Source organism: Macaca nemestrina, chromosome 3, assembly GCF_043159975.1.
Source record: "Macaca nemestrina isolate mMacNem1 chromosome 3, mMacNem.hap1, whole genome shotgun sequence".
In the NCBI taxonomy this organism is placed as follows: domain Eukaryota; kingdom Metazoa; phylum Chordata; class Mammalia; order Primates; family Cercopithecidae; genus Macaca; species Macaca nemestrina.
This window is the reverse complement of record NC_092127.1, coordinates 131,943,695-131,964,305: the sequence shown is the minus strand read 5'-3', so window position 1 is coordinate 131,964,305 and position 20,611 is coordinate 131,943,695. Positions and strand designations below refer to the sequence as shown.

Genomic DNA, 20,611 nt, shown 5'->3' with positions numbered 1-20,611 from the left:
TTGTCTTTTTTCTATTATGTGTTCTTGGCACCTTTGTCAAAAGTCAATTAGCTGCTATCTTCCTCCATTTGTGTTGTTATAAAGGAATACATGAGACTAGAAAATGTATATAGCAAATAGAATTATCTGAATCATAGTTCTGCATACTGTACAAGAAGCACAGAACTGACTTCTGCTTGGCCTCTGGCAAGGTTCTCAGGATGCTTCCACTTGAGGTAGAAGGCAAACAAGAGGTGGTATATGCAAAGGTCACATGACAAGAGATGAGTCCACAAAGAGGGGATGTGGGAGAGTGCCAAGTTTTGCTAAACAACTAGCTCTTATAAGAACTAATAAACATACCCCTCCCAGGCAGGGGATTAATCTATTCATGAGGGATATGCTTCCATGACACAAGCACATTCTGTTAGGTTCTACCCCCAATATGGGGGATCAAATTTTAACATGAAGTGTGGAGGGCTCAATTATCCATACTATGATAGCAGTAAATGCATAAATTTATTTTGTGGATCTCTATTCTATATAGCATTGGTCTATGTATCTGTTTTCCTGACACTGCCATACCGTTTTGATGATGACATCTATATATATAATCCTTTAAGTTCTAAGGTAAATGTACATGATGTGCGTGTTTGTTACATAGGTACACATAACCATGTTGGTTTACTGTATGCATCAACTTGTCATTTACATTATGTGTTTTTCCTAAGGCTATCCCTCCCCCAGCTCCCCAGCCAACAACAGGCCAGATGTGTGATTAATTCTATTTTTAGAATTAATAGATTCCCTGCCCTGTTAATTCTATTTTTAATATTTTTTGAGAAACCTCCATACTGTTTTCTAGTAGTGCCATTTTTTCCCCCAGTGTGTGATGTTCCCCTTCCTGTGTCCAAGTGTTCTCATTGTTCAATTCCCACCTATTTCAATTCCCACCTATGAGTGAGAACATGCAATGTTTGGTTTTCTTTTCTTGAAATAGTTTGCTGAGAATGATGGTTTTCAGCTTCATCCGTGTCCCTCAAAAGGACATGAACTCATCCTTATTTATGGCTGCATAGTATTCCATGGTGTATATATGCCACATTTTCTTTATCTAGTCTATCATTGGTGGACATATGGGTTGGTTCCAAGTCTTTATTATTGTGAATAGTGCTGCAATTAACATATGTGTGCATGTGTCTTTATAGTAGCATGATTTATAATCCTTTGGGTATATTCCCAGTAATGGGATCACTGGATCAAATGGTATTTCTAGTTCTAAATCCTTGAGGAATCTCCACACTGTCTACCACAATGGCTGGACTAATTTACATTCCCACCAACAGTGGAAAAGCGTTCCTATTTCTCCACATCCTCTCCAGCATCTGTTGTTTCCTGACTTTTTAATGATCACCATTATAACTCACATGTGATAGTATCTCATTGTGGTTTTGGTTTGCATTTCTCTGATGACCAGCAATGATGAGCATTTTTTCATGTGTCTGTTGGCTTCATAAATGTCTTCTTTTGAGAAGTGTCTTCTCATATCCTTTGCCCACTTTTTGATGGAGTTGTCTGTTTTTTCTCCCATAAATTTGTTTAAGTTCATTGTAGATTCTGGATATTAGCCCTTTGTCAGATGGGTAGATTGCAAAAATTTTCTCCCATTCTGTAGGTTGTCTTTAACTCTGATGGTAGTTTCTATTGCTGTGCAGAAGCTCTTTGGTTTAATTAGACATCATTTGTCTATTTTGGCTTTTGTTACCATTGCTTTCGGTGTTTTAGTCATGAAGCCCTTGCCCATTCCTATGTTCTGAATGGTATAGCCTAGGTTTTCCTCTAGGATTTTTATGGTTTTAGGTATAACATTTAAGCCTTTAATCCATCTTAAATTAATTTTTGTATAAGGTATAAGAAGGGATCCATTTTCAGCTTTCTACATATGACTAGTGTGTTTTCCCAACACCATTTATTAAATAGGGAATCCTTTCTCCATTTCTTGGTTTTGTCAGATTTGTCAAAGATCACATGGTTAGAGATGTGTGGTGTTATTTCTGAGGCCTTTGTTCTGTCCCATTAGTCTATATATCTGTTTTGGTACCATTACCATGCTGTTTTGGTTACTGTAGCCTTATAATATAGTTTGAAGTCAGGTACTGTGATGCCTCCAGCTTTGTTATTTTTGCTTAGGATTTTCTTGTCAATGTGGGCTCGTTTTCACTTCTACATTAACTTTAAGGTAGTTTTTTTTCCAGTTCTGTGAAGAAAGTCATCAGTAGCTTGATGGATGGGCATGGCATTGAATCTATAAATTACCTTGGGCAATATGGCCATTTTCACTATATGAATTCTTCCTATCCATGAGCATGGAATGTTATTACATTTGTTTGTGTCCTCTTTTATTTCATTGACTGGTGGTTTGTAGTACTCCTTGAAGAGATCCTTCACATCCCTCGTAAGTTGGATTCCTAGGTATTTTATTCTGTTTGTAGTAACTGTGAATGAGAGTTCAATCATGATTTAACTGTTTGTCTGTTATTGTTGTATAGGAATGCTTGTGATTTTTGCTCATTGATTTTGTATCCTGAGATTTTGCTGAAGTTGATTATCAGCTGAAGAAGATTCTGGGCTGAGATGAAGGGGTTTCTTAAATATGCAGTCATGTCATCTGCAAACAGGGAAAATTTGATTTACTATTTTCCTAATTAAATACCCTTTTTTCTTTCTCTTTCCTGATTGCCCTGGCCAGAGCTTCCATCGCTGCATTGAATAGGAGTGGTGAGAGAGGGCATCCTTGTCTTGTGCCAGTTTTCAAAGGGAATGCTTCCAGTTTTTGCCCACTCAGTATGATATTGGCTATGGGTTTGTCATCAATAGCTCTTATTATTTTGAAATGTGTTCTATCAATTCCTAGTTTATTGAGAGTTATCAGCATGAATGGTGTTGAATTTTGTTGAAGGTATTTTCTGCATCTATTGATATAAACATGTGATTTTGTCATTGGTTCTGTTTATGTGAAGGATTACATTTATTGATTTGTGGATGTTGAACCAAACTTGCATCCCAGGGATGAAGCCAACTTGATCGTGGTGGATAAGCTTTTTGACATGCAGCTGGATTTGGTTTGCCAGTATTTTATTGAGAGTTTTTGCAGTTATACTCCTCAGAGATATTGGTCTAAAATTCTCTTTTTTGTTGTTGTGTCTTTGCCAGGTTTTGGTATCAGGATGATGCTGACCTCATAAAATGAGTTAGGGAGGATTTGCTGTTTTTTCTATTGATTGGAATGGTTTCAGAAGGAATGGTATCAGCTCCTATTTGTACCTCTGATAGAATTTGGCTGTGAATCCATCTGGTCCTGGACTTTTTTTTTTTTTTTTTTTTTTTTTTTTTTGGTTGGTAGACTATTATTGCCTCAATTTTTGAGGCTGTTATTTTTCTATTCAGAGATTCAAATTTTTCCTGGTTTAGTCTTAGGAAGGTGTATGTGTCCAGGAATTTATCCATTTCTTCTAGATTCTCTAGTTTATTTGCATAGAGGTGTTTATAGTATTCTCTGATGGTAGTTTGTATTTCTGTGGGAACAGTGATGATATTCTCTTTATCATTTTTATTGTGTCTATTTGATTCTTTTCTATTTTATTCTTTATTAGTCTTGCTAGTGGTCTGTCTGTTTTGTTGATCTTTTCAAAAAACCAGCTCCTGGATTCATTGATTTGTTGAAGGGCTTTTTGTGTACCTACCTCCTTCAGTTCTGCTCTGATCTTAGTTATTTCTTGTCTTCTGCCAGCTTTTGAATTTATTTGTTCTTGCTTCTCTGGTTCTTTTAATTATGATGTTAGGGTATTGATTTTAGATCTTTCTTTCTTTGTTTTGTGGGCATTTAGTGCTATAAATTTCCCTCTACACACCGACTTAAATGTGTCCCAGAGATTCTGAAACATCGTATCTTTGTTCTCATTGATTTCAAATAACATCTTTATTTCTGTCTTCGTTTTGTTATTTCTCCAGTAGTCATTCAGGTGCAGGTTGTTCAGGTTCCATGTAGTTGTGCGGTTTTGAGTGAATTTCTTAATCCTGAGTTCTAATTTGATTGCACTGTGGTCTGAGAGACAGTTTGTTGTGATTTCTGTTCTTTTGCATTTGCTAAGGAGTGCTTTACTTCCAACTATGTGGTCAATTTTCGAATAAGTGTGATGTGGTGCTGAGAAGAATGTATATTCTATTGATTTGAAGTGGAGAGTTTAGTAAATATCTACTAGATCTGCTTGGTGCAGAGTTGAGTTCAAGTCCTGGATATCCATGTTAACCTTCTGCCTTGTTGATCTGTCTAATATTGACAGTGGGGTGTTAAAATCTCCCATTATTATTGTATGTCTCTTTATAAGTCTCTAAGAACTTGCTTTATGAATCTAGGTGCTCCTGTATTGGGTGCATATATATTTAGGATAGTTAGCTTTGCTTGTTGAATTGATCCCTTTACCATTATGTAATGGCCTTCTTTGTTTCTGTTGATGTTTGTTGATTTAAAGCCTGTTTTATCAGAGGATAGGATTGCAACCTCTGCCTTTTTTTTTTTTTTTTTTTTTTTTTGAGACTATGTGTGTCTCTGTATGTGAGTTGGGTCTCCTGAATACAACATACTGATGATTCTTGACTCTTCATCCAATTTGACAGTCTGTGTCTCTTAATTGGGCCATTTAGCCCATTTCCATTTAAGGTTAATCTTCTTATGTGTGATTTTGATCCTGTCATTATGAGGTTAGCTGGTTATTTGCTCATTAATTGATGCAGCTTCTTTTTTTTTTTTTTTTTTTTTTCTCGATATTAAAGTTGCTTTATTCAGTGTGGGTTTCTCACATTTTTTCTTTTTTTATAAATTATACTTTAAGTTCTAGGGTACATGTGCATAATGTCCAGGTTTGTTACATATATATACTTGTGCCATGTTGGTGTGCTGCACCCATCAACTCGTCAGCACCCATCAACGCATCATTTACATCAGGTATAACTCCCAATGCAATCCCTCCCCTCTCCCGCCTCCCAGTGATAGGACCCAGTGTGTGATGTTCCCCTTCACGAGTCCAACTAATCTCATTGTTCAGTTCCCACCTATGAGTGAGAACATGCAGTGTTTGGTTTTCTGTTCTTGCGATAGTTTGCTGAGAATGATGGTTTCCAGCTGCATCCATGTCCCTACAAAGAACACAAACTCATCCTTTTTTATGGCTGCATAGTATTCCATGGGGTATATGTGCCACATTTTCTTAATCCAGTCTGTCACTGATGGACATTTGGGTTGATTCCAAGTCTTTGCTATTGTGACCAGTGCCGCAATAAAGATACATGTGCATGTGTCTTTATAGCAGCATGATTTATAATCCTTTGGGTATATACCCAGTAATGGGATGGCTGGGTCACATGGTACTTCTAGTTCTAGATCCTTGAGGAATCGCCACACTGTTTTCCATAATGGTTGAACTAGTTCACAATCCCACCAACAGTGTAAAAGTGTTCCTATTTCTCCACATCCTCTCCAGCACCTGTTGTTTCCTGACTTTTTAATGATTGCCATTCTAACTGGTGTGAGATGGTATCTCATTGTGGTTTTGATTTGCATTTCTCTGATGGCCAGTGATGATGAACATTTTTTCATGTGCCTGTTGGCTGTATGAATGTCCTCTTTTGAGAAATATCTATTCATATCCTTTGCCCACTTTTTGATGTGGTTGTTTGTTTATTTCTTGTAAATTTGTTTGAGTTCTTTGTAGGTTCTGGATATTAGCCCTTTGTCAGATGAGTAGATTGCAAAAATTTTCTCCCATTCTGTAGGTTGCCTGTTCAACTGATGGTAGTTTCTTTTGCTGTGCAGAAGCTCTTAGTTTAATGAGATCCCATTTGTCAATTTTGGCTTTTATTGCCGTTGCTTTTGGTGTTTTAGATGTGAAGTCCTTGCCCATGGCTATGTCCTGAATGGTATTACCTAGGTTTTCTTCTAGGGTTTTTATGGTATTAGGTCTAACATTTAAGTCTCTAATCCATCTTGAATTAATTTTCGTATAAGGAGTAAGGAAAGGATGCAGTTTCAGCTTTCTACTTATGGCTAGCCAATTATCCCAGCATCATTTATTTAATAGGGAATCCTTTCCCCATTTCTTGTTTTTGTCAGGTTTGTCAAAGATCAGATGGCTGTAGATGTGTGGTATTATTTCTGAGGACTCTGTTCTGTTCCATTGGTCTATATCTCTGTTTTGGTACCAGTACCCTGCTGTTTTGGTTACTGTAACCTTGTAGTATAGTTTGAAGTCAGGTAGCGTGAGGTCTCCAACTTTGTTCTTTTGACTTAGGATTGTCTTGGAGATGCGGGCTGTTTTTTGGTTCCATATGAACTTTAAAGCAGTTTTTTTCCAATTCTGTGAAGAAAGTCATTGGTAGCTTGATGGGGATGACATTGAATCTATAAATTACCTTGGGCAGTATGGCCATTTTCACGATATTGATTCTTCCTAACCATGAGCATGGATGTTCTTCCATTTGTTTCTGTCTTCTTTTATTTCACTGAGCAGTGGTTTGTAGTTCTCCTTGAAGAGGTCCTTTACATCCCTTGTAAGTTGGACTCCTAGGTATTTGATTCTCTTTGAAGCAATTGTGAATGGAAGTTCATTCCTGATTTGGCTCTCTGTTTGTCTGTTACTGGTGTATAAGAATGCTTGTGATTTTTGCACATTAATTTTGTATCCTGAGACTTTGCTGAAGTTGCTTATCAGCTTAAGGAGATTTGGGGCTGAGACAATGGGGTGTTCTAAATATACAATCATGTCATCTGCAAACAGGGACAATTTGACTTCTTCTTTTCCTAACTGAATACCCTTGATTTCCTTCTCTTGCCTCATTACCCTAGCCAGAACTTCCAACACTATGTTGAATAGGAGTGGTGAGAGAGGGCATCCCTGTCTTTTGCCAGTTTTCAAAGGGAATTTTTACAGTTTTTGCCCATTCAGTATGATATTGGCTGTGGGTTTGTCATAAATAGCTCTTATTATTTTTAGATACGTTCCATCAATACCAAATTTATTGAGAGTTTTTAGCATGAAGGGCTATTGAATTTTGTCAAAGGCCTTTTCTGCATCTATTGAGATAATCATATGGTTTTTGTCTTTGGTTCTGTTTATATGCTGGATTATGTTTATTGATTTGCGAATGTTGAACCAGCCTTGCATCCCAGGGATGAAGCCCACTTGATCATGGTGGATAAGCTTTTTGATGTGCTGCTGGACCCGGTTTGCCAGTATTTTATTGAGGATATTTGCATCGATGTTCATCAGGGATATTGGTCTAAAATTCTCTTTTTTTCTTGTATCTCTGCCAGGCTTTGGTATCAGGATGATGTTGGCCTCATAAAATGAGTTAGGGAGGATTCCCTCTTTTTCTATTGATTGGAATAGTTTCAGAAGGAATGGTACCAGCTCCTCCTTTTACCTCTGGTAGATTTCAGCTGTGAATTCATCTGGTCCTGGACTTTTTTGTTGGTAGGCTATTAATTATTGCCTCAATTTCAGAGCCTGCTATTGGTCTATTCAGGGAGTCAAATTCCTGGTTTAGTCTTGGGAGAGTTTAAGTGTCCAGGAAATTATACATTTCTTCTAGATTTTCCAGTTTATTTGCGTAGAGGTGTTTATAGTATTCTCTGATGGTAGTTTGTATTTCTGTGGGGTCGGTGGTGATATCCCCTTTATCATTTTTAATTGTGTCGATTTGATTCTTCTCTCTTTTCTTCTTTATTAGTCTTGCTAGTGGTCTGTCAATTTTGTTGATCTTTTCAAAAACCAACTCCTGGATTCATTGATTTTTTGGAGAGTTTTCTGTGTCTCTATCTCCTTCAGTTCTGCTCTGATCTTAGTTATTTCTTGCCTTCTGCTAGCTTTCGAATGTGTTTGCTCTTGCTTCTCTAGTTCTTTTAATTGCGATGTTAGAGTGTCAATTTTAGATCTTTCCAGTTTTCTCTTGTGGGCATTTAGTGCTATAAATTTCCCTCTACACACTGCTTTAAATGTGTCCCAGAGATTCTTGTATGTTGTATCTTTGTTCTCATTGGTTTCAAAGAACATCTTTATTTCTGCCTTCATTTCGTTATGTACCCAGTAGTCATTCAGGAGCAGGTTGTTCAGTTTCCATGTAGTTGAGCCGTTTTGATTGAGTTTCTTAGTCCTGAGTTCTAGTTTGATTGCACTGTGGTCTGAGAGACAGTTTGTTATAATTTCTGTTCTTGTACATTTGCTGAGGAGTGCTTTACTTCCAATTACATGGTCGATTTTGGAGTAAGTACGATGTGGTGCTGAGAAGAATGTATATTCTGTTGATTTGGGGTGGAGAGTTCTATAGATGTCTATTAGGTCTGCTTGCTGCAGAGATGAGTTCAATTCCTGGATATCCTTGTTAACTTTCTGTCTCGTTGATCTGTCTAATGTTGACAGTGGAGTGTTGAAGTCTCCCATTATTATTGTATGGGAGTCTAAGTCTCTTTGTAAGTCTCTAAGGACTTGCTTTATGAATCTGGGTGCTCCTGTATTGGGTGCATATATATTTAGGATAGTTAGCTCTTCCTGTTGAATTGATCCCTTTACCATTATGTAATGGCCTTTTTTGTCTCTTTTGATCTTTGATGGTTTAAAGTCTGTTTTATCAGAGACTAGTATTGCAACCCCCGCTTTTTTTTGTTCTCCATTTGCTTAAAGTGATTTTCTCCATCACTTTAAGGTATGCCAATCAAACATAGATCTGGTCTTTTTACATAGTCCCATATTTCTTGGAGGCTTTGTTTCTTTCTTTTTACACTTTTTTCCCTAAACTTGTCTTCTTGCTTTATGTCATTAATTTGATGTTCAATCACTGATATCCTATTTTCCAATTGATCAAATTGGCTATTGAAGCTTGTGCATGCGTCACAAAGTTATCATGCCATATTTTTCAGCTCCACCAGGTCATTTAAGGTCTTCTCTACACTGTTTATTCTACTTAGCCATTCATCTAACATTTTTTCAATGCTTTTAGCTTCTTTGCAATGGGTTAGAATATGCTCCTTTAGCTTGGAGAAGTTTGCTATTACAGACCTTCTGAAGCCTACTTCTGTCAAGTCATCAAAGTCATTCTCCTTCCAGCTTTGCTCCATTGCTGGTGAAGAGTTGCAACCCTTTGGAGGAGAAGCAGCACTCTGGTTTTTAGAACATTCAGTTTTTCTGCTCTGGTTTCTCCCCATCTTTGTGGTTTTATCTACGTTTGGTCTTTGTTGTTGGTGACCTACAGACGGGGTTTTGATGTGGATGTCCTTTTTGTAGATGTTGATGCTATTCCTTTCTGTTTGTTAGTTTTCCTTCTAATAGTCAGGTCCCTCAGCTGCAAGTCTGTTGGATTTTGCTGGAGGTCCACTCCAGACCCTGTTTTCCTGGTGTCAACAGCAGAGGCTGCAGAACAGCAAATACTGCAGAACAGCAAATATTGCTGCCTGATTCTTCCTCTGGAAGCTTCCTCCCAGAGGGGCACCCACCCGTATGAGGTGTCTGTTGGCCCTACTGGGAGGTGCTTCCCTGATAGGCTACACAGGGATCAGGGACCCACTTGAGGAGACAGTCTGTCCATTCTCAGAGCTCAACCGCCATACTGGGGGAACCACTGCTCACTTCAGAGCTGTCAGGCAGGGATGTTTAACCTTGCAGAAGTAGTCTGCTGCCTTTTGTTCAGCTATGCCCTGCCCAAAGAGGTAGAGTCTATAGAGACAGTAGGCCTTGCTGAGTTGCAATGGACTCTGTCCAGTTTGAGCTTCTTGACCACTTTGTTTACTTACTCAAGCCTCAGCAATGGCAGATGCCCTCCCACCACCAGGCTGCCACCTCTCAGGTCACTCTCAGATTGCTGCACTAGCAGTGAGCAAGGCTCTGTGTGTGTGGGACCTGCCAAGTCAGGCACAGGAGAGAATTTCCTGGTCTGCCATTTGCTAAGACTGTGGGAGAAATGCAGTAGTTGAGCAGGAGTATTCCATTTTATCAGGTACAGTCTGTGATGGCTTCCTTTGTCCAGGAAAGGGAAATACCCTGACCCCTTGCACTTCAGCTCACCTTCCTTGGGCTGCACACCACCCTGCTTAAGCTCACCTTCCTTGGGCTGCAACCTCTGTCCAACTAGTCCCAATGAGATAAGCCAGGTACCTCAGTTGGAAATGCAGAAATCACCTGCTTTCTGCATCAATCATAGTGTGAGCTGATGACCAGAGCTGTTCTTATTTAGCCATCTTCAAATGGAAGCCCTCTAAGTGATATATTTTGAAGTCAGGTAGTGTGATGCCTACGGTTTTGTCTTTTAGATCAAAGTTGTTTTGGTCTTGGTCTTTTGTAGTTCTGTACAAATGTAATGTGTTTTCCTATTTCTGCTTAGAATGTCATGGTATTCTGATAGAGGTTGTTAAGAATCTGCAGTTTCCTTTCGGCAGTATGTACATTTTAATAATACAAATTCTTCCAATTCAAGAATGTGACATATCTTTCCAAGTATTTGTGTCTTCTTAAATTTCTTTCATCCTTGTTTTATAGTTTTCATTGTAGATATGTTATGCCTCCTTCATTAAACATATTCTTGGGGGTTTTATTTTCTGTAGCTCTATTGAATGAAATTGGTTTTCTAAATTTTTGCAAATAGTTAGCTCTTTGCATACAGAACAATACCAATTTATGGAAAATTTTGTATTATAAAAGTTTACTGAATTTATCAATCATAAGTGTTGTTTTCATGAAGCCTTTAGGTTTCTCTCTACATAAGGTCATGTCATCTGCAAGAAGGAGCCATTTTATTTCTTCCTTTCCAATTTTTATGTCCTTTATTTCTTTTCTTGGTTAATTACTCTGACTAGACATTCAAGTATTAGGTTGGATAAGAGTGGTAAATGTGTGCATCTTTGTCATGTTCCAGATCTTAGGTAAAAGAAAACCATTCTACTTTTCCCCACTCAATATGATGGTAGCTGTGTGTTTACCATGTCTGGGCTTCATTGTTCTATGTATGCATTTGTTAGAAACTTAATGTTTTGAGAATTTTTATCCTGAATAAATATTGATATTTTATTAAATGACTTTTCTCTATCTATCATCTATCTATCATCTTTCTATCTACCTATATTTTTTTTCCTTCATTCTGTTGATGTGGTGCATTACATTTATTGACTTGCATATGTTGAATCATCCTGGCATCCCTGGGATAAATTCCAGTTGATCATATTGTGTAATCTTTTTAATACGCTGTTGGATTTGGTGGGCTAGTAGTTTGTTGATGACTTTTGCATCTTTATTCATCAGGTATATTGGCATATATATATATATATATATATGTTAATATAGGCCTATACATGTATGGCATACATATATAGTATATATTAAATATCTATTTAATTATGTATTAAATATATATTTTATATGTATACACACACACACACATCTCCTTGTCTAGTGTGGGATCAGGGTAATACTAGCCTCACAATATGATACTGAAGTATTTTTGCCTTTTTGATGGTTTGGAAGAGTGAGAAAAATTGATATTATTTATTCTTTAAATTTGGCTGAATTTCATAGGGAAGACCTTAGCGCACTGACTTTTTAAATGAGACTTTACTATTGCTTTAAACTTCTTCCTCATTATTTATCTCTCCTTGTTTTTATTTCTTCATAATCCAGTCCTATTTTACTGTATGTGTCCAGTAATTTGTTTATTTTCCTAGATTTTTCCAGTTTTTGGCATATATTTGTCCATAGTAGCCTCTTATAGTCCTTTTTATTTCTAGTGTCAATTTTTTTTTCCTTTTTTTAAAGAATCTTTAAGATTTTAGAGATGAAGTGTCACTTTGTCTCCCATGCTGGAATGTGGTGACCGTATTATAGCTCAATGAAGCCCAAACTCCTGGGTTTAAGCAATCCTTCTACCTCAAATTCCTGAGTAGCTGAGACAGGCATACACCACCAAGCCTGGCTAATTTATTTCAAATTTTGCAGATATGGGTTCTTACTAAGCTATTTTCAAACTTTGGACCTCGAATGATTCTTCAGCCTCTGTCTCCAAAAATGCCGGGATTATAGATGTGAGCCCATCTGCCTGATTTCCTTTTTCTCTTTGTAATCTCCCATTTTATTTGAGTATTTTCTGGTTTGTTATGTTTTGTTTTGTCCTGTTTTCAGTTACCTTGCTAAAGTCTTGTCAATTTTATCTCTTTAAACAACTAACTCAATATTTTGCTGATTTTCTATATTGTATTTTATTTCTATTTCATTTATTTCTCCTGTAACCTTTGTTAAATATCTTGTTTTCCTAAAAATTTTGAGTTTCCTTGTTCTTGTTTTTCTAATTCCTTGAGATGTTATCATAAATTGTTTTTTTGAAATCTTATTACTTTTTTGATGCGTGTGTTCATTGTCGTAGACGTTCCTCTTAGAACTGATTTTGCTGTATCTATTCATCTTGCTATATTATGCTGCCAGTTTTGTCTCAAGAAAATGTTTAAATTTACTTTTAAATTTGTTCATGTACTCATTGATCATTCATGAACATACTGTTTAATTTCCACGTAGTTGTACAGTTTATAATATTCCTTCTTTTATTGATTTTTATCTTTTTTCACTGTGATTATAAAAATTATATGAGATGATTTAACTTTTTAATATGTGCTTTCTCTTTTGTAATCTGACAGAAAATGTTCTGTGTGCTGTTGAGAAGAATATGTATTCTGCAGTTTTTGAGTGGCATTTTCTGTAAATGTATGTTAGTTTTATTTTGTCTAGAGTGCAGTTTAACTCCTATATTTTGTCTAGAGTGCAGTTTAACTCCTATGTTGTTCTGTTGATTTTCTGTCTTGATTATCTGTTTGTTGCTGTAATTAGGGTTTTTAGTTAGTCTACTATTTTTGTATTACAGCTTATCTCACTCTTTAGGTCTATTAATATTTGTTATATATTTTCCCTGGCATGAGAGACACACATGTTTACAATTGTTATATTCTGCTGCAATAATAACCCTTTATCATTATGTAACGGCTTTGTCTTTTTAAAAATCATTCTTGACTTAAAGTCTATTAAATCTGATATAATAATAGCTACTCCTGCTTTTTTTTTAATGTTTATTTTTCTTTTCCACTGGAATTAAATACCTTTTTCTACTTCTTTACCTTTAGTTTATGCATATTTTTATAGGTATAGTAATTTTCTTATAGGAAAAATATAGTTGGGTATTTTTATTTTATCCATTTAGCCATTTCTATATATGTTAATTGAAGAATTTAATCCATTTACATTTAAGAATATTATTAACAATTAAAGATTTAATACTGCCATTTTTAAAATTTTTCTCTGGCTGTTTTCAGATTATTTTGTCCTTTACTCCCTTCTCTTACTGTGTTCCTTTGAGGTCAAGTAACTTTCTCTAGTAGTATGTTTTAATTCCATTTAGGTAATTTTACTGTATCTATTATAGGTTTTTGCTTTGAGGTTACCAGGAGGCTACGGAAACACTTTATAGTTATAAGAGGTTATTTTACATAAATTACAACTTTAATTCGAAAGAAAAAAATTAAACTGCATTTTCACAATATTTACCCAATTGCTGGACTTTTTCATGTCTCAATTTACATCTTTCTATGTTGTCTATCTCTTAATTATTGTAGTTATTACCTTTATTAGTTTTCGTTTATACTTTTATACTAAATATCAGTTAGAGCATTAGAGTATTCTGACTTTGTCTATGTATTTACATTTACAAGTTACTTTTTATATTTTATTTGTTATCTGTTAGTGTCCTTTTCCTTTAGAGTGAAAAATATCCTTTGCATTTCTTTTAAGAGAGGTTTGGTGTTGGTGAATTCTCTTAGCTTTTACTTGCATTGAAAAATCTTTATCTCTTCCTCATACATGAAGGCATGTTTTGATGAGTATAGTATTCTTGGATTAAAGGCTTTTCAAATTTTTGTTTACTTCAGCATTTTGACTATATTATCCCACTCTCTTCTTGCCTACATGGTTTTTATTGTATTTTTGCTGAGAAATTCACTGAAAACAGTTTTGGAACACTATTGAATGTGTTATGTTTTGTTGTTGTTGTTGTTGTTTTGTTTTGTTTTGTTTTTGTCTCTCCTTCTGCTTTCAGTATTGTTTTTGTTCTTTGATTTTTGGTAATTTGATTATAATCTGCCTCTGGAAATTACTTTCTGGGTTGAATTTGTTTGGTGATGTCTAAGCTAACTGTTCCCAGATAAGTATTGTCTTTCTCCAAATTTGGAAAATGTTGAGTCCTTGTTATCTTGAGTTGGTTTTCTAGTCCTTTCTTTTCTATCTCATATCCATTGGAAACTTATATTATGTGGAAGTCGTTCCCTTCACAGTGTCATATAAGTTCTGTGGCTGCCACTATGTCTTTTTTCTTTTTATTCCTCTGATTAGGTAATTACATGTTTTCTTTCTTTGACCTTACTGATTCTTTCCTGTTTGATCAAGTCTGCTGTTGGAGTTTTCTAATTAGTTTTTCAATTTAACAATTTTATCCTGCATTTCAAGGATTTCATTTTTTTATTATTATGATTTCTTTCTCAAATGCCTAATATTGTGTCTGCATTATTTTCCAAGTTTATTTAGCTTAGTTTTTTGTTTACAGTTAATGTGATTACTGAACTTGTCAAAGAGATTTATTGTGAATTTGTTGTCAGATATTTAAGCATCTTCAAATCTTTTGGTGCATTATTGAAACTTGATTGGGTTCTTTTGGAGATGTTCATATTTCCCAGCTTTTTTTGTTGCTGTTGTTTAACAATGCTTGCTCTTTACATTAATATCTGCATGTTTAAAAAGATAGCCATCTGATTCAGCTTTTTAAGGTGTTATGCAGTGGTGTTAAAACTTTACTATTTAATATCAGAGCTGAATCAGTGCCCTAAGGATTCTTTCTCTTCTGAGGAGAGCTTATAGTTGATAGCAGAACCTAAATAGTGCACTAGAGCTAAATCTCTTCCATGCTGTTGTTTTCCTGTCTGGGGAAGACTTATCATTACCATGAAAACATAATGCTGTGCCAGAACTTAAACCCAAACCTGTAGTAATGTCTGGGTTGGGGAAGGCTTAAGAAATAACTGGAACTTAGTTACTGGCCTGATAGTTGTTTCTGGGTCAGAAAAAGGCTCTGTATGATCACCTGGAATATTTGTAAAATCTAACCAAAGACTCTAGCCTTCCCTTGGATTGTGCCTCCTGTACTATTGTAGTGCTGCCTAGCCCCTCTCAGTGTGAATTCACTGCTGATAGGACCGCAAAGCTTCTGCCTTGATCTGTTTGCCATTTTCTATGATCAGTGCTTCTGCTTTTTGCTTCCAATTCAACCCAGGTGGTTCAGGCTTTCTGACACTCTTAATACCTCCTATGGGATGGAACAAAGAAGGCTTCTCACAATGATTCACACACTGATATGGGGATTGAATGTCCACCTGCAATTATTTTCTTCCACCTGTGTAATTGCAGGTACAGAGTTTTCTGTGAGTGGTGCTATTTTGGTTTGGAGAATGGGTTGATGCAGCACAAATGAACTTTCTTCTTTCTGCTCATGGATTTTTAAATTTCAATGAACCCATAAGATTTTTCATTTTTCTCCTGAGCTCTGATGCTTTCAGAGTGGAATTTTTGTATTTCAGTATTTGCTAGTTGTATTTTTAAGAGGCACTGATGCTGGAGGTCTTCTATTCCACCATCTTGCTGATGTCATTCCTCAAATAATAATTTTATATTTTAGCAAATTATTTAGTTTTTAGGAATTTGTGTCTACATGACATGGACATGAAAAGAAATGTACTCTTATCACTGAAACTTTTTGTATATATTTTGGTTGTGTGCCTTTTCTAGTAATGAATGATTATATTTTAAGCCATATGTTTTATACATACACTTTCCTATAAAGAGACTAGGTGGTTCTGTGCATCAGCATATAGGGACAGAATATAACTACACATTAATAATTTCTCAAGTCTTTATTTTAGAAGTGTAAGCAACCTTTATTTTAATCTTTGTTATGTTACACCTCTGTAATGCAGAGAAATTTTTATCTTCAGGAAATGGAAAATTTTGTCCAGAGTTCAGGGGAAGATGGTATTGTGGTGTTTTCTCTGGGGTCACTATTTCAAAATGTTACAGAAGAAAAGGCTAACATCATTGCTTCAGCCCTTGCCCAGATCCCACAGAAGGTCAGTAAAACCTGCAATCCTGATAAGCAGCTACTCACATAATGAGACAGCACGTCTTTATTTGGGTCTTGAATCTCATTTTTCACTCAGTATAACAGGCACCAAAATTTGTACCAAAATTTGTAAAGCATTATAGTAGTGTACATGGGCATAATTGATCATTTGCCTACTGATTCTTGCTGTTACTGGAAACAACTCTCTTGACTGTCATTTGTTTATAATAAAATAGAAATAATAAATTAAGCCCCACTTTATATTTTAGGTTTTGAAATCTAAAAACATGTGCCAACTATTACAAAAAAAATTCTGACATGTATTATTTCAAAGGACCAGAAAAAGGAAAACTGATATAAAAAAATGTGAAGAAGAATCAATCTCAAGAATATCCCTTCTTATATTTGAGTGTATAAAACTGTATTCAGGGTACTTTTACTTAGAAATAAAAGCTCAGATTAATGTAGTCTTTCTAAATAATTAGAGGTTTCAAAAGTTAAATGTCAATTACAATTATATTTTAGTAACTTAATTATTTAAGTAATGTAATTATGATATTCAACTAATTTTAACTTTATTACTGTAATTCTAGAATTTCACACTTTAGATAGTGGTATATATAAACTATCCAAAAGATATTTCATTTTATGTTTAGCTAAAATACATCAAACTCAATAAAGGCAAGTATACTAATTAGGAATTTGAAATATTGTAATTTTAATTATGAAATTATCTGTTAAGTAGTTTGAAATATCTATGCCATCCTTTGTTTTCAAGTGTACAAAATTTTTATAGGTGTACCACAAATACAAATTTTGTAAAAAAAAGGTCCAATCCCAAAGAAAATTTATCATGGAACAATGGAATTTTCTAGCTCATTCCTCTTCAATAAAACTATTAAATATAAGAAGAAAGAGACCAGGAAGAAAATAGAGAAGAAAAGACACCCGATTATCCAAAATGCACACATAATTGAAAGCAAATTATATCTGTGGGGAACTGTAAATCTGATGGTAGAAGTAAAATGGTCCCATGAGTTAAAATGACACAGAGATCAGGTACTTACACAATTTTTAATTCTTATATGAAAAAGGATTAGCCAGTACTGAATTATTTTTTAAATATTCACTGATATTCTCATTCTCAAATATTTTTAATTGGTAATAAAAAATAGAATACTTAATAGGCAACGGGTACACATTATTTTTAAAGATCTTTGTAAAACATCCAACCATATATTTCAGTGTTTACACGATATCTCTGCATATCCCTGTCGGAACCATCACCTGAAGTACAATGAGTTTATAATTTATAACTATATCTACATCCTTAGAATGCTAATATCCTGTGGTTTAATCTGTGAAATACATGTGTTTCTTCCACAGGTGTTATGGAGATACAAAGGAAAAAAACCATCCACATTAGGAACCAATACTCGTCTGTATGATTGGATACCCCAGAATGATCTTCTTGGTAGGACTATGAGAAAGTAAAAATATGAACTAGATGAGGAAAAAATGAATAAATGTTAAATAGCAAGCAAATTCAGCAAAGATTTAAAATTATAAAACTTTATTTTACTTACACTTTTGAAGCAGATATAATTAAAGGATTGACTAAAATGGTATAGATTAACACTTTCTATTGTTAAAATGAGAGTGACATGAAATGCAAAAGGAATTAATGCCTCTTTTTCTGAAGATAGAAATGATCTTTAGTAGCAATGCTCCGGCCGGGCGCGGTGGCTCAAGCCTGTAATCCCAGCACTTTGGGAGGCCGAGACGGGCGGATGACTAGGTCAGGAGATCGAGACCATCCTGGCGAACACGGTGAAACCCCGTCTCTACTAAAAAATACAAAAAACTAGCCGGGCGAGGCGGCGGGCGCCTGTAGTCCCAGCTACTCGGGAGGCTGAGGCAGGAGAATGGCGTAAACCCGGGGGGCGGAGCTTGCAGTGAGCTGAGATCCGGCCACTGCACTCCAGCCCGGGCGACAGAGCCAGACTCCGTCTCAAAAAAAAAAGCAATGCTCCATGTGCACTCCTTTTAAAGAAAATGCTGTACGCTTCAGTGAGTTATCTCATAGTTTCAATTTTTAGTCCTGAAATTACTTTAAAATTTTAGAATAAAATAACTCACAATTTCTCATCCAATTTGCATACTAGGTCATCCCCAAACCAAAGCTTTTATCACTCATGGTGGAATGAATGGGGTCTATGAAGCTATTTACCATGGTGTCCCTATGGTGGGAGTTCCCATTTTTGGTGATCAGCCTGATAACATTGCTCACATGAAGGCCAAAGGAGCAGCTGTAGAAATAAACTTCAAAACTATGACAAGTGAAGATTTACTGAGGGCTGTGAGAACAGTCATTACCGATTCCTCGTAAGTACTACTGCTTGTACAGACTGATCTAACGTTGATTATGTTATACATTATGCCAGAAAATGTTAAATATCACCCTGGTAGACATTTTTAGGGATTTTTCCCTGCAATATTGAGTCATTCATCAGCTTTGTATTGGGATAGTCCTGGAAAGTATAGTTCATAGAGTGTCAATGTTTCTTCATGGAAATATTAGGTTTAAGTTAACAATTGGCTTACTAAGCTTCTATTCACATCTTTATTTTACCCCATTTTGTTAAGAATATACTCTTTTTCAGTCTCTCCACTCTATCTCTTTAATGCTATGCAACCAACAATGTTCTTGTCACAACCAGAATCAATCTTTTACTCACCAAGTTTTTGGCTTGCATAACGTATACTATGGTTTATCTACCTGTCTTTTACGAAAACAAAATGACAACTTTCTAAGTTCTATGGTGTTTTTGCCTTCCAGTTATAAAGAGAATGCTATGAGATTATCAAGAATTCACCATGATCAAAGTGTAAAGCCCCTGGATCGAGCAGTCTTCTGGATCGAGTTTGTCATGCGCCACAAAGGAGCCAAGCACCTGCGATCAGCTGCCCACGACCTCAACTGGTTCCAGCACCACTCTATAGATGTGATTGCATTCCTTCTGGCCTGTGTGGCAACTGCTATATTCTTGTTCACAAGATGTTTTTTATTTTCCTGTCAAAATTTTAATAAAACTAGAAAGATAGAAAAGAGGGAATAGATCTTTCCAAATTTAGGAAAGACCTGACGGTGTAATCCTGTTAATTCCAGCCACAAAGAATATAGTGAAAACACGTTACCTTTCTATTTTCATATTATCTATTCTGATATTTTATCTTAGCTATGAAGCCTAGAATTCCACGATCATGAAGTTATGAGCATATCTTATTCTTTCATTGTATTTTCCTAGGTGTCTTTACTCTCTTCTCTCACTTTGTGACACAAGGACATGAATACATCTAAATTTTCCTATTTCTGATATTACTGTTTTCATGATGTCATTACTTCTATAACCCTAAGTGATAGGGTGACATGCAATATGCTGATTCCTGGTGTGTGCCCGAACACATGGATGTAAAGAAGTAAAACATGTAAAATTAAAAAAAAAAAAATCAGTAAACCACACAAACCAGGTAAGTGTTCTATGAGATTAGCTTGCTATGAGAAACATAATGATGTTTCTTTTTCAATTTAAATAAGGCGTTCTCCATACCCAGTATCAGTGATCTCAGAAAATGAATTGCTAATAATGATGATACAGCATTACACTTGGAAAAGTTTGCTATATTTCCATAGACCACATCTTGTCATGCCCTATATTTCTGCCATCACTCAACCAATATTTTTTGTGTTTTCTTGATGATAAAAAAGATCATTATCATTATTGCCCTCAAACAATAAAATAAACTATTTTTTTTCTCACATGGAGAAAATGTCAGTAAAATATTCAAGGTGAGCAGATTATGATGGGATAAGTAACCATTAGAAATATATGTTGTTGTTACTATTATTATTATTATTATTTTTGAGACGGAGTCTCACTCTGTCGCCTAGGCTGGAGTGCAGTGGCACCATCCCGGCTCACTGCAACCTCTGCCTCCCGTGTTCAAGCAATTCTCCTGCCACAGCCTCCTGAGTATCTGGGATTACAGGAGCCCGCCACCACCTCCAGCTATTTTTTGTATTTTTAGTAGAGACGGGGTTTCACTAAGTTGGTCAGGCTGGTCTTGAACCCCTGACCTCGTGATCCACCCGCCTTGGCCTCCCAAGGTGCTGCGATTACAGGCATAAGCCACCGCACTCGGCCAGAAATATATGGTTTGAATTACTGAGTTTATAAAATTTGTTTGATGGTACACTTAATAAAGAAGATTTAAATGTCTATTATTTAAAAATGATGAATACTCATGATTCTAATCTCTATAATCAAAAGTATAATTTCCTGTAGAAGAAGAAAGAGATGCTTGCTCTGAAAGTAAGACCAGTAAACTG

At 35.7% G+C, this 20,611-nt stretch overlaps 1 protein-coding gene across 1 annotated transcript in view; it reads left to right on the top strand.

Annotated features, from left to right (window-relative positions):
- Positions 1-19,731, top strand: part of LOC105477364 (UDP-glucuronosyltransferase 2A3) — a 30,695-nt gene extending 10,964 nt beyond the window's left edge. Inside the window, exons 3-6 of the mRNA XM_011733842.2 lie at positions 16,097-16,228; positions 17,608-17,695; positions 18,387-18,606; positions 19,061-19,731. Of these exons, the coding sequence (XP_011732144.2) occupies positions 16,097-16,228; positions 17,608-17,695; positions 18,387-18,606; positions 19,061-19,340 (720 nt within the window). The 3' untranslated portion in view covers positions 19,341-19,731. The remainder of the gene's footprint in view (positions 1-16,096; positions 16,229-17,607; positions 17,696-18,386; positions 18,607-19,060) is intronic.
- Positions 19,732-20,611: the final 880 nt, after the last annotated feature.